We start from the raw sequence: 19,413 nt of genomic DNA on the forward strand, positions 1-19,413 counted from the left end.
TATTAAACATGTATAAGCCTGAAGATAAGGGTGTAATAATCACCTTCCCAATATAAAACTTTCCCAACTTTTAACCTGACGAAGAAAAAAAGTAGAGGTTTGGTCAAAGTGAAAGCTATCAAATTAAGGAATTGAAAGGGGAGGAAGCGGGAAATACGGATAATGATTGAAATAAAAATAGAGTGAAAATATTTAGAGAAAACAAAGTGTTGTTCTCAAAGCACAGAAGTCATAATTCATCTATGGGCTCTTGAGGAGAGTCAGAGATTGCTCAACTTCCTGAGGGGAATTTCACTTCAATAATTTCATTAGTGGAATGACTAGGCTTCGTGTCTTTGTTTTAATGCCCTTTGACCGCTAAAACCTCCATAAAAACAGTTCAGAATTTTATGTGAGATTACAAAAAAATATGGCATATGACATAGGTACCTGTAAGAAAAAAAATGGAAAGGATGGGGGGGGGCATGTAGGTCTATCTGTTCAATGGGTGATTTCAAGTACGGTGTTCAGTGTTGGTGTTGGTGTTGAGAGCGTAAAAAGGCCGCTGAACCGAGCTCCAACACCGAGCTGGGTTCAGAGGAATGATACCGATTGTGTTATTGATAGCACATGACGTCACGCCTCTGCGCTGCGCTGCTAAATCATCTCAACTTCACGCGATAAGTCTCGACGACGAAAATGAAATCGGAGAGAAATGCATTAAATTCTCATCGTACAGAATACCAATGTTTTAATTAATTCAAGAATTCGAAAGAGTGAACATTATTCTTCATCAAAATATATACAGCTCAAATGATTTGTACTCATCTTAACTGTAAAAGCTAATTTTACGGGGATGTTTCATCGTGTTCGCCTCCTGTTCACGAGCTTGAGATTGCCAACACCAACACCAACACCGAACTTGAAATCATGATTTGGTGTTGGTGAATGGGGAAATTGCGCGTAGATCGTCAACACCAGCCGCAGTGCGGGGTTCAGCAGACGACATTCAACACCAGCATTCAACACGAACTGCCGGAAATACGTCATATTTTCCGAGGTCAATCCCAACACCAGCCTGATTTCAAGTACGGTGTTGTAGCTGGTGTTGGTGTTGTCACAACACCAACACCAGATTTCAACACCGTACTTGAAATCACCCAATGATGTATTTGCTGATAGGCATACTCTAGCCACTTCATATCTGCCATCTTGACCTTTTTGTGATGCCTGTTTGGGATAAAAGGAGTTAGATTTGTTTGTTTTTTCTATTCAGTATTTTATGTTTTCTAGCATGAATACTTTTTTTACCATTGGAATCAATTTTTTTACTTTTTCAGATGCCCATTTTTGTGCAATAAGGTTTTATTAACACCATTCCTATTGAATATGATTGATAATTTCTAAATAAGGGGTATGAAGAAACCTCTCATGTCTCACTCAGTTATCAATGTGCTTGTCATGATTAAATGATGCACTGAAGACTATTGGCATTATTTAATTAAATCTAGTTAATGGTAATATCAGGTCTATGTAGCTGCTTCAGTCAGTGTGAGGAGTAGAACATCTTCAGGCCATCGAAGCGTAACGTGATGAGAGTGAAATGTACTTTGTGAGACAGAGAAGGAGAGTGATGGCCTGACTCTACCCGTTTTTGTCGTCGATGGTTGCGTAATTGGATTTAAATTACTGAATTGTTTTACCAGAGCTGTTTATTAAATAAATAATGAAGGGTTACCCGCCGGGAGAGCAGTGATGCCATTAATCATTCGGGATCACAAATTGAAAATGAATGTTCTTTAGAGACTATGAAGGGAAGCGATAGGCATATATGTTTAAACAGAGTTAGAATACATTATTACATTCAGATGTTCAATGGTTTTCAAAACATATCATATAAAATTTTATAAAACAAAATCTTTACACTCCATTAAAAAAATTAACATTTCTGTTTTCAAGTAGACCTAGAGATATATGACTTGTCTTTATATCATTAAAGTTAAAATGCATTTTGTAGATATTATACATTTTCTATCTTTCTGTAGATCATGTCATTTGGCCCTTGTATCAATAAGCAATACAATGTATTCAAGAGAAATAGAAGAAAAATATAAATGCAAAAAGTTTTTAAAAAGGTAGCAGTAAAATGACACATGTAAAACCTATCATGGTACGTAAAGCGTGGTGTGTTGCATGATTCAATTAGTTGACGATAGTTGCTCTGCCCGGTCAGGCGGAGTCTCCCTGCCGCTACTATAGCTAGATGCGTTGCACTGTTTTTGTCGTTGGTTTTGACATAGCCTAGTCGTTTGTCCCCTTCACGACAAATTAACACGGCGTGTCTTCAATTTCAAGTTTTATCGCTACTCAATATCATCTGTCATCCCTAGAGAGTTGTAAAATCAATAATGCATTGCCTGAGATAGATAAATATTATGGGTAGATATACCATGCTGCTCACTTTATACTATCTTGTACTCTTCTTAGCTCACCTGATAGATAATATTTGGAAACAGTGTGCCTTTAAGAAAATCATTTTGATATCAAAATCAGGTTTTATGGATTTTGTGTCCCCCTACTTGAAAATGGACTCGGACTATTCTCATTCTTCCGACAGAAATTACTGCACGTACAGAGTAAAACCCGTAATCAGGGGTGTCTTTGTTTGCGCAGAGAGAAACTACCTCACGTGCAATAGTAAAAAACCCTGATCAGGGGTATCTTCGTTCGTGGAAAGAGAACTACCGCATGTGCAATAGTAAAAACTCCTGATCAGTAGTTTCTCACTGCTCTTGCTGAGAGAAACTACTGTACATGCAGAGTAAAACCACTGATCAGTAGTTAATCGTTGCTCGTGCAAAGAAAGACTACTGCATGTGCAGAGTAAAACCCCTGATCAGTAGTTTCTTTTTGCTCGTGCAAAGAAAGACCACTGCACATGGAGAGTAAAACCCCTGATCAGTAGTTTCTCATTGCTCGCGTATAGAGAAACTACTGCATGTGCAGAGTAAAACCCCTGATCAGGGGTTTTGGGTATTTTGGAACAATTCGCCTTCCATAGGCTACTTTACACCTTAGAGTTTTCTCTCAGATCAGGTACATAAACATGCTTATTAAACGCAAACACCCTGATCAAGCAAACACTCAAGCCACTCTGACAGAGCTTCAAAAACCCAAGCAAATGCTTAAATGCAACACACAAGCCAAATGTTCGCATTATGCATACGCTTTTTAGCATTAGCTTAATCGTCCTTAGCGATTGCTAACAGGCAATTAGCAATCACTAGTTTGCTTGAGCTTAGTAGCAAAAGCATTTGTTCACACATTTTTGTGCATCTGACCCATTGTGTTAGACAAGCAAGAATTTATTGTTGGTTTCTATTAGCCAATATTGTACTCTTTGCCTGTCAGTTTCAGGTGTCAGCTACTTGGATGATCCCAGCAGAACTGCCCCTTGTTTCATTAAACCCTTTGTCATTGTTGTACTTTAGAAAAATAGTAAGGCTTGTCTGATGTCTTCATCTTGAATAGCCAATGTTCTTTTACTTACTAAGCTATTTCAATTTTGATTTTATGTACATCGTGATAAAAAAAAAATTAAATGACCATGAATTTAGGGTTTCTAAAAAAAATGTGAATTTGGGCTGAAATAAATCCTTGCATGGTGCTTCAAGAAGACTGATCATGCCTAGGCTAGGTGGTAGCTGAGTGAGTCGCTAGGGAGTACAGAAAGGAAGTTCAGAGTTGCCACTTCCTGACCTCAGGCTAAAATACTCCCTGTACTCCTTTTATTTTTTACCTTCTTCTCGGAATCTATGTACTTTATTCTCTTCATAGGTGGAAAACACTTCTATTTGGAATCAATAGTTGTTCATTACCTAAATAAAGTAATTAACTTTTTTATTTGAAACAAAAGTATTGGTGTATTTTAAAAAGATAGAACATAACAAAGGGCTCATTTTAGGCCTATACAATTTTATTTCAATTTAAATATTAATATTTACATTAAATTAATTTACAATTTGTGATTGATATTCTGCAGTTATTTGCCTATCATAACTGTTTTAAAATAGTCCTATTTTATTCACTTCTCTGCCTTTCAAAAATATACAGTGCAAAAACCATTTGAATAATAAGGCTATAAATGAAAAAAATTGTAACATGATTACTGTGATAGGCTTGTTATTTATCTTGTAGATATAAATATCATGAAGTAGTGGCCTACATATGAGAATAACAATATTATACTTGTTTTTTTCATTGATTTTTAATACCTTTCAGTGCCAACTCAGTATGTAGGCCTATACCTGCTTTGAGAGAATTTAGTTTTGACATTTCATGAATCATACACTTATTAGCAGCTACTGTGTAATGTGACATACATCCATTTCATAGTCAGCACTTAAAATCCACCAAAGTGCACCTTACCATAAATTAATGGAAATACATTAATGTGAATGAATAGAGTAAAATTAAACAAGCAAAATGGTTAAAATCTAAAAAAAACAGATGAAATATACTTAAGTTTTACCATTGAATAAGAATGTGCGCAAAAGAATGGTGCCATACAAACGAAAGCCCATCCATTTTTTTCTGTTTGATTATGTTATGAAAGAACATTATGAAATTAAACTATGGTTAGGCTCCTGATGTTTAGGCCTATATTATGTTAAAGGAGAATGAAACCCTTGAAACCAGCTGAATGCATATCAAAGAGAAAAATCAAAGAAACATATTGTTGAAAGTTTGAGGAAGATTGAATTAATAAATAAAAAAGTTATGAGCATTTGAATATTGAGATCACTAGTGCCATGTAGATCCTCCCATCGGCAATGCGACCAAGATCTGTGATATCACACACGTACAACTCCCTCATTAATTTAGTACTTATTTCACGTATATTCTCACTTTTATAGAGTCTATCACAAGGTGAGGTGTTCTCTTTATGATATGACAAGTACAGAGGTTTCACAACATTATATCATTGATGAATCGTTTGTCATATGATTAGAATGAGCAAAAATAAATGTTTTGGGGTATATTTTCAGTGTCCAAATGGGAGAGTTGTACGTGTGTGACATCACAGATCTTGGTCGCATTGCCAATGGGAGGATCTCCATAGCATTAGTGATCTCGACATTCAAATGCTCATAACTCTTTTATTGCTAGTCCTATTTTACTCAAAGTTTTGTTGATCTTATTCTTTGATTTTTCTGCTTTCACAAAAGCTAACTTGCTCCAAGAGTTTCATTCTCCTTTAATTGATATGATGCATGTGTGATATTGAGATAGATTCTTGCTGCACACCCTGAATTTGAAAACAACATGATTTTTTTTCAAAAGAAAAAGAATATAGTTACAACCCAGAATTTTCATGGAATGATATTTAAACAAAGTTTGCATTTGTAGACTAGGTTAGAAAAAAATGGAGAGGGGAGAGTGCTGTAGTGAACAGCTGAGCTATATCATTTCTCAGGCCATTACATAATCATGATATCCCCACCCTCTCTTCCTCTTTCTCCCTCCCTCTGATAACACACAGTCCTGTATCTTTTTCCAAGAAGCTCCTTGCTTTTTCCAATTCAGCAATAAATGCACATGGACACTTCTCCCACTACACCATACTGTGTTGTGGTAGTGGTGCTATCCATTGAATTTATTTAACTTTTAAGCTGTTGTCCAGAAGATGTTCTAGTGAGTGGTAATAGCAGAGCTGGATTGCCCCATCTAATCTGGTGGTGGAAGTTTTTGGTAGCAGGCGCTAGTTTGGGCTTGCTGTGAGCGTGAGAGCAGGAGAAAGCGCTGGGAAACTGGAAGTGATGTGTAACTGGTGGAAGCATTTACTGCTGTGCGATGCGATAAGGTTGTAGACAGTGGATCAGAGAGCACATGGGCATAGTGAAGGGTGTCAGCGCTTCACTTCTTCTACAACTTTACAAGGTTCTTCTGGAATACCTGTGCTACCAATTTTAGTGGAATTTGGTTGGATATACAGCAAAGAGAAGTTAATAAAGTTTGATGGAGTTGTTCAGCTTGGATGTACATTTAGAGAACACCAGATGCACATGGTTGATAATGTAACATTTGCTTGGAGTTTGAGGTGTCTACCAACTTGCATGATCAGCATCTCATAACAATTAAATAACTTGGAGTTGGTGTGCTCTTCTTGGAATGGAGATTATCTGTGGATCAGCCTGATAAATTAAAAAAAGTGTATATTAGGAGCATCCCTTGAATTAGTAAAATGAAAATAATCTTTCAAAGTTGTAGGAATTTGCAGAAATTTGTTTTGTGAAGTTTGCTCAATTAGAAATCTTCAATATTCTTATGTTGGACCCCATCAGAAATAAAGGTCGTATTCAAATCCAGTGAGACTGCAGTCACATCAAATTAACAAATTAAATTGATTGATAATTTACTCTCCTTTAGCTCTTATTTTTTATGAAGAAAAGTGAGTTTAAAAAAAATTACAGTAAACTGAATTTGTGATTCTCTCTGCAAGCAAGTGCCCAAACTCTTTCCTGATCCTGTAATTAATACAAAGGAGTAAATTTGGAGCAATTTGGGAATAAATATTTTGTTTTGATAGACAAACCATCTTGATTGAGATCAAGATGTATAGTCAAGCAGCCCACACTATGCAGGCGGAGTCTGGCTACCCTGTACCGGTAGCTGTGACTGTAGCATCATATCATCAGCAGCCGTCCATGTTTATACCCAACTATGCACATGCTAGATATCCATGGGTAAGCAACCTTCAACCCTCCCGCTGGCCACCCGCCGCCCAACCATGTCTGTTTGTCTGGTCTTGGTTCATAGCTTGCTAGAACTTATTATATCCATTCATCTTGAAATATTATCTATCATGTTTAATTGATGTTTGTCTTGTAAATGCAAGAGGAATCTCTAGATCTTTCCTACCATATTATTATGCTACCTGAAAAATGCATATTAATATCTTAAAAGTTTGGTATATCTTTGTTAACTCATGCAATGTTTAATTCCAAGTTCAAATCTTGTGTTGCAGTTTTTATTGGGAGTAATATTTAATTCCAGCAAATAACTCCTTTTATATTTAATATGGCCATTTTATTAGTCTGCTTCCATAATTATCTATAAGTCTTTTTACTTACTTTTACTTTATGTCCACAATGCTGTAGTGTTACATGAGTGCCTTATTTAAAATTTAATAATGAAGGCTTTCAATCATGTCTGTACAGATCAATCCTGATTCCAGGCATGTGAAAGTACAAATTTAAAGGCAGTTTTTTCCTATTTCAGGATTTCTACCAAAGAGGAAGGTCATCTTCCATGGATAGGAAGGTTAGAAAGGTTATGCTAATTGACAGTGTGAAGAGGGGGTGGGTGGGGTTTGCATGGATCATGAAGATGGGAATAGGGGTGGGGGTAAAGTATGGCAGTCATGTCCTTGTAATTTATGGAGTGAGGCCAAACTCAAGTAATGTTTCCAAATGTGACTGCTGGTCAAATTGTGTATAGCTCTGGTTTCGCCTAGAGACTTTTTGAGTATGCTGTCCTCAGGGAGAAGACTGGCAGAGGAAATGTTCATTAACTCAATTTGGTTTTATCCTTGAATATTATGACCAGAAGAAATGGATATTTCCCATGTTTATGTGTTTGTGGGTTAGGATAGCTCTAAAATTATTCTGTATGTAATGGTTAATACAATAATAACTTTACATATTGTTATTTCCTATTTTCTTAATTCCTATGATGACCTGAACTTTTGGCAATATGCTACTCCTCGAACATCCCCCCCCCCACAATATGTACGACCTGAATAAAATTTAATGGCTTTGTCTAGTCTTTGATCAGTAATGAAAATGATGGAGATTGAATTTAATTCCATTTTACTTTGTTGCTGCAGTTTTTATTAATCTTGGTACTAATCAATCTCAATTTCAAAATAAAAATTATTTTTTAATGTTTACTAAAAAAATCTTCATTTGCTTATTAATTAGATTTTTTAATATAATTTTAATTTTCTTATTCAAACAGTATTTAGGCCTATTGAATTTTGGTAGATGTGTAGGCCTAGCTGGTAAAGAAGAGAGTATAGAACAATTGACCTTGCGTGGCATTGGTTGTAATTTATTGGACTTTTAAAATCTGAGCTGCCGGTTCCCATTTTTTACCTTTACCTGTGATAATGCATTATGATGCAAAAAAGGCTTTGCTAATTAAGTTTTCAAAATTGACATTGCATCAATAACAACAAGTTCAATAAACATAAATTCAATCTCCAAACCCCAACTAAATGTTTTCTTTAATTTACTTATGCCTATCAAAAATCTAAATCATGTAGACACTTATCAATATGTACAGGGTGACTGAAAAATCATCATGTAATAAATCTCCTGATGAGATTAGTGTAACACACTTGTGAGTACATGTATATGGAGTAATTTGGGATGGTCACTTTATTAATTTTATCTTTAAAGTTTTATGCCAGTTGCGGTAATGATCTCAAAATGACTTTTTACAGAATCCAATATAACGACCGCCCAAGTGTCTGTTTGTATGAACAAAAAATATGTGCCAAAGGATTCTGGAAGAAATTGTGTAATTGCTGAGAAGTAAGCAAAATGAGCGCGGATTCTGGCAGGTCTTTATTCCAGCAATTATAATATACACTGTCCCACGTGTGCCTATCTGTGTTGGCGATCTTCAGTGTGATTGTTTTTCAGCTTAGAATTTATGATTTCACAAAGTTCAGTTTAAGTTACTGTACCAGATCTAGATCCACGATGATATAGTAATACTTAACCTTGGTTTTACAGACTTTCTCATGAAATCAGTGTTTTACTGCAACTACTTTCATTTAGCTTCAACTTTTAGAAGCACAAAATGATGATTTTCTGACACAATTTTCTTCTTCAGGGTTTCATAATGATGTCTATATTCTTATTATATTACTATATAGGCCTGTTGATAATAAGCTATCTTATTATTAAATAACATTTAGATATCATAATTTAATTTTATTTCAATCTTCATAGCCACTTATCGAGAATGGGTACACCCATTTTTGCCCATCCTGAAATTATAATGATATTAAGGCACCCTTTGATATGTTAAGTTCATGCAGTTTTGCTGTGTAATTTCATGAAATCAATTTTCTGATTTCATTATTTGCTAGACCTAGATTGATTCTGACAAGAACACCTTACTCAATCACTTTCAATTAAAAGATGAAAACTGGGCTAGGGAATGAGCAATATTATCTTAATTGGAAATCATGATTGTGAAATGAAAGCTAAGAAATATTTACCAAAGTCATCCCATCTTGTCAGTCAGTCAGTGTGCATGATGTCTTGTACAGTGCATATCAAAAAAAGTTTACACTTAAAAATAATGCTGTAAAATTATATATTTGTAATATCCTTATGCTTTTTCCACATTTATGCATTGGTACAGATCTCCTTTAAAAGCAAATGACGATATAACTGTAAAAAAATCTCTCCGCTATAGTGAGCACCACTTTTGAAAAATTTGTTTTATTCCAATTCGCTAAAAATGCAAATGAATTGTATGAGAAATGTACCACAAGGTCATTTTGTTTTCACCTTTTTTCCTTGACCCAGCATGAAAATTAGCATTTCTGTGCAAACTGATTTCTGCGAGCTTTACTTACAAAAATGGACAGTTCTCACTCAAGGTGTGCGATTCTGTCAAAATTTTTACTTTCATTTGATAGATGGGACCCAAACCCAAGAATATATTTGAAAAAAATTATCCCCATATTGTATATTTTTCAATTCCCAAGACTTTTTCAAAGTGTAAACTTTTTATTGATATGCACTGTATAAAAAGGAAATGTTTTATGCATGCTTAATTTACATATTGAAGATATTTTCATGAATTCAAAATAGGCAATAATATCATAGTGGGTAATGACTCTTTAGTGTAAATTATATAATACTAATTAATATATTGATTTCATATTTAGTTAACTGATTCTTACTTCTGTTTCTTGGCTGTCTGAAATTTAGATCTTAATGACAACATTCTTAAATTATTCAAGCCAAAAAAATTATTGACCCCTCAACTGTTATTTTTTTTCAGTTATTTGTTATTTCTTGGTTGTTTAGGATGTCATTATGTAAGACAGTATAAACTATCACAAATCTTTTTAACAGTAAATATCAAACTGCAGTTTCCTATACTTCATAATTTATAGATTCATTATTAAAGGGCAATTCCACTCCAACAAAAAGTTCATTTGAATAGAAAGAGAAAAGTCAAAATTTAATCAAAATAAGATGTAGACCTACAAGAACAGGCTTATGACATTTTCAAATTTCAGGAAACAATGTATGCACAACTCACTGACATGCAAACGAGATATTGAATGATGTCACTATTTCATTTATATTTAATTGTATGAATTAAACAATATTTAGCTTTTTACAAATAACAAGAGGTCACAACAATGTCAATTGTATGTTTCAATGAGGAATCGAAATATTTTACAATAAGGAGAAAATGAAAATAATTTCATAATATGAAATATGGAAGAAATAATGTGTGGGTGACATCATTGTTTCCTTCATGTGTATACTGACCAGGATGATCGATAACTGTTTTGTACAATTAAGCTTAAAAAGAACTAGAAAAATAATAAATAGCAGATCTTATTGTACATCCAATTTTAATGAAATTTTCAGTGTTTAGCTTGTTTCATTTTTCCCTTTTTATTCAAATCAGATTTTGTTGGGCTTGACTTTTCTGAAAGGTTGTTTTCAGATATTCTTGTAACTTTATTTTTCTTAGATCTACTTTTGTTTGAAGTGTTGTCCATATAATTGAGATTTTTGTTTTATCATATGAGAAAAGAAAATAAAGAAAGAATGATTTGCAATTCTGATATGGTCACAAGTTCTATAGTCAGAAGTTGGTTCACTAGCACAACCACTGAGAACAATTTGTAGTGATGGTGATCTTATTGCATGAGGGAAATATTTAGAATTTAGAATTTAATAATTAGTATTCCCAATAGATGAGGACTTACCACCGTCACTGTTCCTTCCTCCTTGTTATTACCTCGTGTTGCTTAGTTTCCTAACAACATTGAAAGATAACTCTATTAGGGTTTGTTGGGCACACAGGAAAGTATGGCAGGCTCCTTCTTGGCGCTGATAAAGGCACTGATAAAATTACGAAGCATGCAAACACTTATGTTTTACAACTTTTTCTTTCTTTTACTCTTCCGTCAGATTTTTAAGGCACATTATCTTGAAATGTTATCTTTTCGAGATTGTCATCAAAATTTCTCTATTTTTCTTTTGTTTTTACCTTTACAATTCAGCATTTTATATTAGTCTTCAGATCAATATCATTTAACTTGAAACTGAAAACCGATTATAACTAAATTAACCATTCACACTCTTTGTAAATTTTGTATATTTTGATATGTTTATTATTCTGTTTATTTGTTATGTTAGTGATATAGCAGGATGAAATGTTTATTTTGTGATCTTTAGAAGTGAGATTTATTTCTTAAATACTTTCATAATTTTCATAAAGTTGCAGAAGAATTTATGGTATATCTATTAGGACTAGTCTTGTAAATGTGGGGGAAAAATACCTTTCATTAATTCATTCATTCACATTAAGTAGAATTTTACCCTTATGTCAGATTGGATTAAATAGAAATTTAAAAGAAATAAGAACAAAAAGTAGAAAATTTAGAGAAACAAATTCATTTGTAAAAAAAATAAAAAATTAAAGGTAAGAGTAAGCCCTGATTTTTAAAGTTTTTGATTTTGTGACATTACATGTGAGCAGCTCTTTTATGATGATTAGTTATATAGTGTGGGATATAAATCCCATAAAATGGCTGGACTGGACTTTGTATTCAATGTGATTTCATGTATGCTTCTATAGGGCCGTCTGCACCATCCCGAGTTTTCAAATTAGCGCGCTATTTCTGATACGGCAAATTATCCCGATCTGAACGATCTCGAGATTATTTGTAATGGAGACGCAATTATCGCGCTAGTTCGTAGGATTAATCTCGAGATTGCAATCCCAAGTCAACTTGGGATTATTTGCAAAATAGCGCGCTATTTTACGAATTATCGCGCTAATTCGCAGGTGCAGATGCACTCGGGATTATTTATTCACTGCGTCAGACCATAATGCATTGATGCCTCGCTCAAGCAGGAAATGCTCTTCTTGCGGTGGTGGAGACGGGTTTTTTTTAATCTCGATATTAATCGCGAAGAGGGGCGATCCGGCTAAAATCTCGAGATTGAGCAAACTCGGGATGGTGCAGTACCGCCTTATGAGAGAATTTTTTTCAGTCGTAACAAATAGATTATAAATTGACTGGTATCTCTGCCTGAACTCTTAAAAACTTGGTAAAGCCCATCAAAAGCTGTGGTAAAGAATTTGTAAAGCCTTAGTAGGTAATGTGAATTATAGTAGGTCTATCATCAAACTGATCTTACATTCCAGTAGGCCTATGACAAAAGTGTAGTGGCTTTTGCATTTTTTTTAGCTGTTTGATTTAAAATTTCTCGGTGATGTTTTTATTTTTTAAAAGCCCTTTGAGCACTTAATTTACAAACTTGGAAATTATATCTTGGAAAGCTGCAGACAAAGATGATATATACCTTGGTATTTTCAGCCCATTCCATGCTTGAGAAGGGGTTTCATTATAAACAAGGCAAAGTTCTGCAAATATTTTATTTTGGTCAGGCACCCAATAAAAATAGATCTTTATGTAGAAATTTGTAATTTTTCTTATATATCCTTCACATCATAATCTTTTAGGACACACTCCAGCACACATATTCATGTAATCTAGTAATGAATTTAAGTATTCACATGTACTTTTGGGGGAATTTACCAAAACCAAAAATAGATTTTAAGCCTCCCTGATCATCATAAGAATTCTTCAAGATGGTTTCAGTATTATTATTTCCATTTTCTGACATTGTAAAAGCTTGACTGTCTGAGATATGTATATATTGACATTAATCAAAGCAAAAGTCACTTTTTCAGTTACTTTCTCTAACCCAAATCACATGGTTTCTGACAATATGAAGCTTTACCATTTTCGATTGTTTTTCACCTCTTTTCCCCTGTATTGTTATATTTGATAGGTCATGCTTGGTCGCAGCCTGGCTGTTGTTGGTATGAGGATTGTATGAATAGGGATGGTAGGACCAGGGATAGGAGGGCTAGGGGAGGAAGAACCAGATAAGTCCAAGCTTGGATTTCCTCTGGATTTCACAACCAAACAAACTAGTGATCCTCAATGCGGCCTGTCAAAGGCAGTGGTGTACTGATAGTCAAGCTAAGCCTGTGGTGCAGGCCTGTGATAAGATGGAGAGGGGTAGCTCTGCCAATTGGCGCAGGACAAAACTACCAGATAAATTCATCAGAATACAAACAATAGTGGTTCAGGCTAGGGCTAAATCATTCCTATTAAATTTTTTTTTAGTTAGTTAGGTGCTCTTGAATTGGTCTCATGACTTTTTGCAACTGATGTGATGTATGCAAAATATATTGTAATTGAATGGTCGCAAAACCAGTTACCAATCGTCTAGGCCTATGTACAAAATAATGTACTGAACAACATCAGATTTACTTCCCCTTGCAATTTTGTGTATATCAGAGCCCTCATTCTGTGATATGTAGACTAAAATTTGACTTTTTATAGTTAAATTCAATTGGATGAAAATTGACATAAATACTTTTGAATGCCATACCCATTTCTGCTTAGTTGTTTTTCTGGTAAAGTCTTTGTATTTGTACAGACATAATTATGAATAATTTTGTTTGCATCATTCTCGTCAACCATGTGTTCGTTCAAGGCTTCAAGCCCCTTGCCCCTATTTTCAGATCAAGCGCAAGCTATTGTAGTAATCCTTTTGGGGGAGACTTGTTGTCATGTACTCAACTTTGTGTATAATTTCATTGAATATTAACTCTTTTCACTCTTAATGAATGACATTTACATAATTGTAAATAATATCAGCAGCAAATTAAATAAAAAGTAATAATTCAAATGCACATCAAAGCTGTTGTGGAATTTGCCAAAACTTAAAAAAAAAAAAGCAAATATTCTTGTACAACATTGATTTTATAATTGGAAAATCATAAAGAGTCTGACCATGAATCTACAAAATGAAAACCATGTTCTCATTACAGTCCTGAAACCAATTTGGAAAAGCACCTAGTAATGTGGTTTTCATGACCACTTTGTTTCGTTTAACAGGCTTAAGCATAGATAAGAACTCAATTGTTGTTCTGGAAGCGATCTTCACATGTGTTTCGCACGCTACTCTACACACGTGTGTAGAATGTCAATGCTGCGGTTTCAAAAATTTGTGCGAATGTCAATGCTGCGGTTTTAAAGTTTGTGCGAATGTCAGTGCTGCGGTTTCAAAGTTTGTGAGAAACATGTCACCTCACTTAGAGCGTTCTCATAGCAATAAGATCGCTTTACATGAAGTGGTTTTGAAAACCCATTTCAGGTGATCAGGTAGGATTGCTAACCAAGCTATCTTCCAAACTGGTTTCCTGAACCGGTTTCCACTTAAATAGTTGTAGAAGGTATACTGAGAACAGGGTCATTTTGGCCCCTATCTATATTTATGAACGAAAGATACAAAATTGTCATTATAAAACTCAAAGTTGCATGTTGTATGTTAGGATCATGGTATTTGGAGTTGTCAATAAATCAACCTGGCTAATGGGCTAACTAAAATAAAAACAGGTTCTCTAAATTACATGCTCTGTATAGGCCTGCTGAAAATGGCCATACTTTTCTTTGTAAGAAATGTGTGCTTTGGAGGAATTAACATAAGTAACTAAAGTGTAATCTTATGACTTGTTTTAATTCCTTTCATGATATTGTTGTATTTCGTTATGTTGCACTCAGCAATAGAACATGATAGGTATGCCATGTCATATTGTATACTTAGGTACCAGGCCTCACTGAACATTGGAAATCATTTGCCATTTATTATTGGAATTGACATTTACACACACATATCTACTTAATTTCTAATGTACAGTGTCATGAATTTCACTCTGCATGAAAATATATGAGGCTTTGAATTGAAATCTGATCCAGATCTCCCTGCCTTCTTCTAGTTTCTCACGAGACATATGGGAAAGATCTCTTGTGGCTGCCGTGTTCAATAATTGTTGGAAAGCAGTGATATTGGATCGGTCTCAGTATCTCCCTACCTCATCTTCCTCCTATCACTTTCACACATGTCCTGGGACCATTGAATACTTTGTTCCTGGGGAGTTCATCCCCAAATGCAACTAAATTGGCTTGTAACAAACAGACTGCAAATGCATTTCCCCCATCATCTATCATTAATGCCTCTGCTTTTCATTCTCGTTTGCGCCTTGCTTTCCACCATAGTAGACTGGACAACGTGAGGAAAGAACCTTTTATCCATCTACATACTGAGCTCATTGTCTCTTGTCTCATCAAGCTAAATCAATTTCACAAATAATTTACATTGCATGGGTTATGCCAGAGAGATTCAGTCTAGAAATTCCAACCTAAATATCAAGCATTCAGGATGAGAGGGCAAAAATGTTGTTTACAAATCCCACGCCACAATGTTACGCAAATTTTACTAGAGTGGGTCATTCTCTTCTGTGTACTTTTTCCTTCCCTCAAATCTTTTCTTCGCCTTCCGATTCTGTCATAAAAAGTGTGTGTGCGCACATATGCGGGTGTGTGTACTACGCATTCCTATGTAGAAAACTTGGTAGGAAGAAATGGATTGCGTGTGAAGCAGCGCTTGTTCAAAATGCACTAATGACTTTTGCAGATGTCTCAGAGCGCCATCTTTTTTTCTTTTCTTCCTCCCTCTAAAAAGTTTAACGAAGAGAGTATGAGAGTGATGTGAGGATGTGACAGGGTTGCAGTCCTGTTTGTTGTAGATCAGGTCAACATCACACACACAGCTCATTCAAGATTAGAAATGACAGTCAGTAGAAATTAGCTGAAATCACAGAAACCTGTCCCCACTATCTGCCACCCCTCCCTGATCAATCATGAACAATAAAAAGACAGGGATAGATGGTATGAAATAGCCACCAGGGAATTAACCCTTGATTAGAGGATATATGTATTTTTTTAATAGATATCTAAAGTGTTAATTGCTCTGACATGCCTTGTTCATTCATGAAACGAAAAGAGTAAGCAAGACATTGCTCTTTTGTAATTAGTGAGTTTTTTCATAATCGATCTTGGTTGTTTATGATAGAGTAGAGTGATTGTTGAGAATGAGTGTTATAACACCTTTCAATCATCTGTATTCTATACTCTATTCAAATTAAAATATCGCTTCTAATATAATTGCTGTTTAAGATCTCTCTCTCTCTCTCTCTCTCAGTAATTTTCACTTTCTTTTTACTCAACTTTTATGATTCTGTTTCACTAAATTCTTTTTCGTTCATACTTTCACTTTTTTCTTTTTCTTATTTTAGGCCATTTTGGAGCATGAAGTACATTTTATAATATCAGATTAATAATAGTCTTGCAATGAATTGATCTTGTCTTTATTTTCTTAATGATTCATACAGATTTATTCAGCAGATCATCCTAATAGCACATATCCCTCCAATCCTTCAACGCCTGTTGGTTCTCCGCCGCCTCATTCAGGTAAAGTATATCTTGTTTTGATGTGAGTAATATCAGAAAATGCTGCTTCAATAACAAAAGTTAATAGCTTAGGCTATAGGCCTACTAATACCCCTCACAAACTGGCCTCTTCATTTTTCCACTGCGAACTTCTCTGGCACGCATTCTTCACTTCCACGGCAAAGAAAAAAATGTACCCTTTCGCACTGACATCTCTAGGGACAGTGATTTTCTGCGATCTCGTAAAACGGACGGAATTCACGGAAAGGGCCTTTTGAGACGGAAAGAGGCATTTCAAACGGAAAATCACGGAAAACATTTTTCCTCAAAATACACATAACAGCAACAGAAATTACACAAGATCTTAACAAAATATGAATATTAAATGGCCACAAAACCCCAGAAAACACGATCTCAATTCGCTACAATTCACACATCATGACTGCACTCAAGTTCATCACACTCGATCGAACCCCTCACCGCCCGTACCCTGCGCCGGCCCTGGCGGGGTTGTATTGGGCTTATCGAAAACATTCACATGCACACATTTGATTTAAAAAACACGGTCGTGTGTTGCTGCCCTCTACATTCGAAGATGTAACAGCACAATATTGGCTTCTTGAAATCCAAAATGGCAGATAGGCGAAACTCGTTGACTGCTGAAAACGATGTCCAAAAAAGCCCATAATCATCGATGAAATTTCATTTTACCCTAAAATAATGCTAATAATTCGAAAGGTGAGGATGTATTTATGTTAAATGTGTTTGTCAAATATTTTGTGTACCCGCATAGATCCGATTAGAACGGATTCTATTGCGTTGCTGGTACAGTGGCAGATACAAATTTTGACCAGCGCGAGTGTTGTGATATTGCTATTCAATGGGTAAACAGAATTCTCTTTTTTTATGTACACAAAGTCTATGGGGAAACGGAATTTCCGTTTTCTGACATGCTGAAACGGAATTTGAGATTTTCTGAAACGGAAAAGGCAATTTTTTTTAAACGGAAAATCACTGTCCCTACATCTCTTCCCGGCGAAAGTCGACAGGTGATTTGCTCGGGCGGAAGTAAGTGCAGACCCGGTGTCAATGAAAGCGCACGCTTTTTTAATTTGAATTTCAATCGTACTCTTTCCTTATTAATTGCATGTACCTAATTAATTTTATCAGTGAAGTTTTTGAGATGACGGCTTGTAAACACTTCTCAGCTGTTGCTGCTGATCAGCTCACTCGGCACGTGCATGCAGAATTAGAACGAACGAAAAGAAAATTGTTAACATCGCTTCTTACCGATTACATAAAGGTGTAAACAAATAAATTACAAGATATTCTAGAAATATTAGAAGCAAAGTAAAAAAGAATCAGAGTATTTTAATATTTTAAGCGCATTTTCAGCATGTACAATAGTGCTTTTATAATAAATATCGTTCGTGGTAAAAACTGTATGTTCAAGGGTATTTAACTCTCTCGAATGATCGAATCGCTCATAAAGCGTGGCCTTCTACATTAAGCCACGGAAAAAAAGCTAGCTACCGCGCGGCATCTCAGTTCAGGGGATTTCGGGGAGAAAAAGAATGACCTCTGACGTCATTAAAGAGGAGAAGTTCTCCGGTTAGCTTTCATACTGGCTGTTTCACCGGGGAAACAGTTTCACCGGCAAAGTTCTCTACCTCTAGAGGTGGAGAAGTTTGCCAGGGAAGTTCTCCTGTCACCTGTGTACCTTTCATACTGGACATTTTCCCCTTCGCTGGCGAACTTGGCCGGCGAAGTTCACCGGGGAAAAGCACAGTATGAAAGGGTATGAAAGGGGTATAAGTAAACGTGATGTCTATGTGGCAAAATATTTGTATTGTATTGCTCAGAATGGAATGTATACCGGAATTATTCCAGGAGTTATGGAATTAAGCACTATCAAAGATTTGCACTACATTTGACCTAACAAGTAGGATGTTTCTGGTATCCCATGAAGCAAAGTCTTCTAATGTTAGTTTTATCTTTAATTCTCATTATAATTTCTGCAGATATTGGCACATTGTGCAATACGTTCTGATATTGCACGGTGCACCAGCAAATCATGCAGACTAAAATAAAAGCTTTAGATACACTGCTGAAAGGCCCTATATAGATAATAATTTATAGTAATAAAAAGAATGTGAACATATTGGAAAATATTGTGTGAATAATTTGAAGGAATAAAGACTAAGGGAAAGGTAGTGGATTTATGCCAATTCAAAAAATCTGGTTTTAATGATAATTGAAAATGCATTTGTTTGTAATTCCGTTAAGCGGTAATTTCTTTTTGAAGGTGGTAAAGTGATTATTCCAAGAAGTTCATCTAAATCAAGGTAGAAAAAAGATTAAGGCCAAGTAGAAGGAAAGAAAATGCTAATTGACTGTGATTAGTAACAGCTGCTTTCTAAACTTGACTGCTGAAGAGATCAAAGTCATTCAATTGAAAATTCATTGAGAAAGTTTTTAAAGGACAAGTCCACCCCAACAAAACTTTGTTTTGAATAAAAAGATAAAAATCCAGCAAGCATAACACTGAAAATTTCATCAAAATTGGTTGCAAAATAAGAAAGTTATGACATTTTAAATTTTCTATTAATTTCACTAAACGGTTATTTGCACATCCTGGTTGGTATCCAAATGAGGAGACTGATGGCGTCATCCACTCACTTTTTCTTTTGTATTTCATTATATGGAATATGAAACAATTCTAGTTTTTTCCTCATTGTCAAGTGAAATAAAAATTAATTCCTTCCTGAACATGTGGAATTAACAACGTTTTA

At 35.1% G+C, this 19,413-nt stretch overlaps 1 protein-coding gene across 1 annotated transcript in view; it reads left to right on the plus strand.

The window, feature by feature from the left end:
- LOC129256790 (transcription factor 12-like) overlaps positions 1-19,413 on the plus strand; it is a 71,784-nt gene that overhangs the window by 16,774 nt on the left and 35,597 nt on the right. Inside the window, exon 5 of the mRNA XM_064097622.1 lies at positions 16,564-16,642. Coding sequence (XP_063953692.1) covers positions 16,564-16,642 — 79 coding nt within the window. The remainder of the gene's footprint in view (positions 1-16,563; positions 16,643-19,413) is intronic.

This window comes from Lytechinus pictus, chromosome 3, assembly GCF_037042905.1.
Source record: "Lytechinus pictus isolate F3 Inbred chromosome 3, Lp3.0, whole genome shotgun sequence".
Taxonomy (NCBI): domain Eukaryota; kingdom Metazoa; phylum Echinodermata; class Echinoidea; order Temnopleuroida; family Toxopneustidae; genus Lytechinus; species Lytechinus pictus.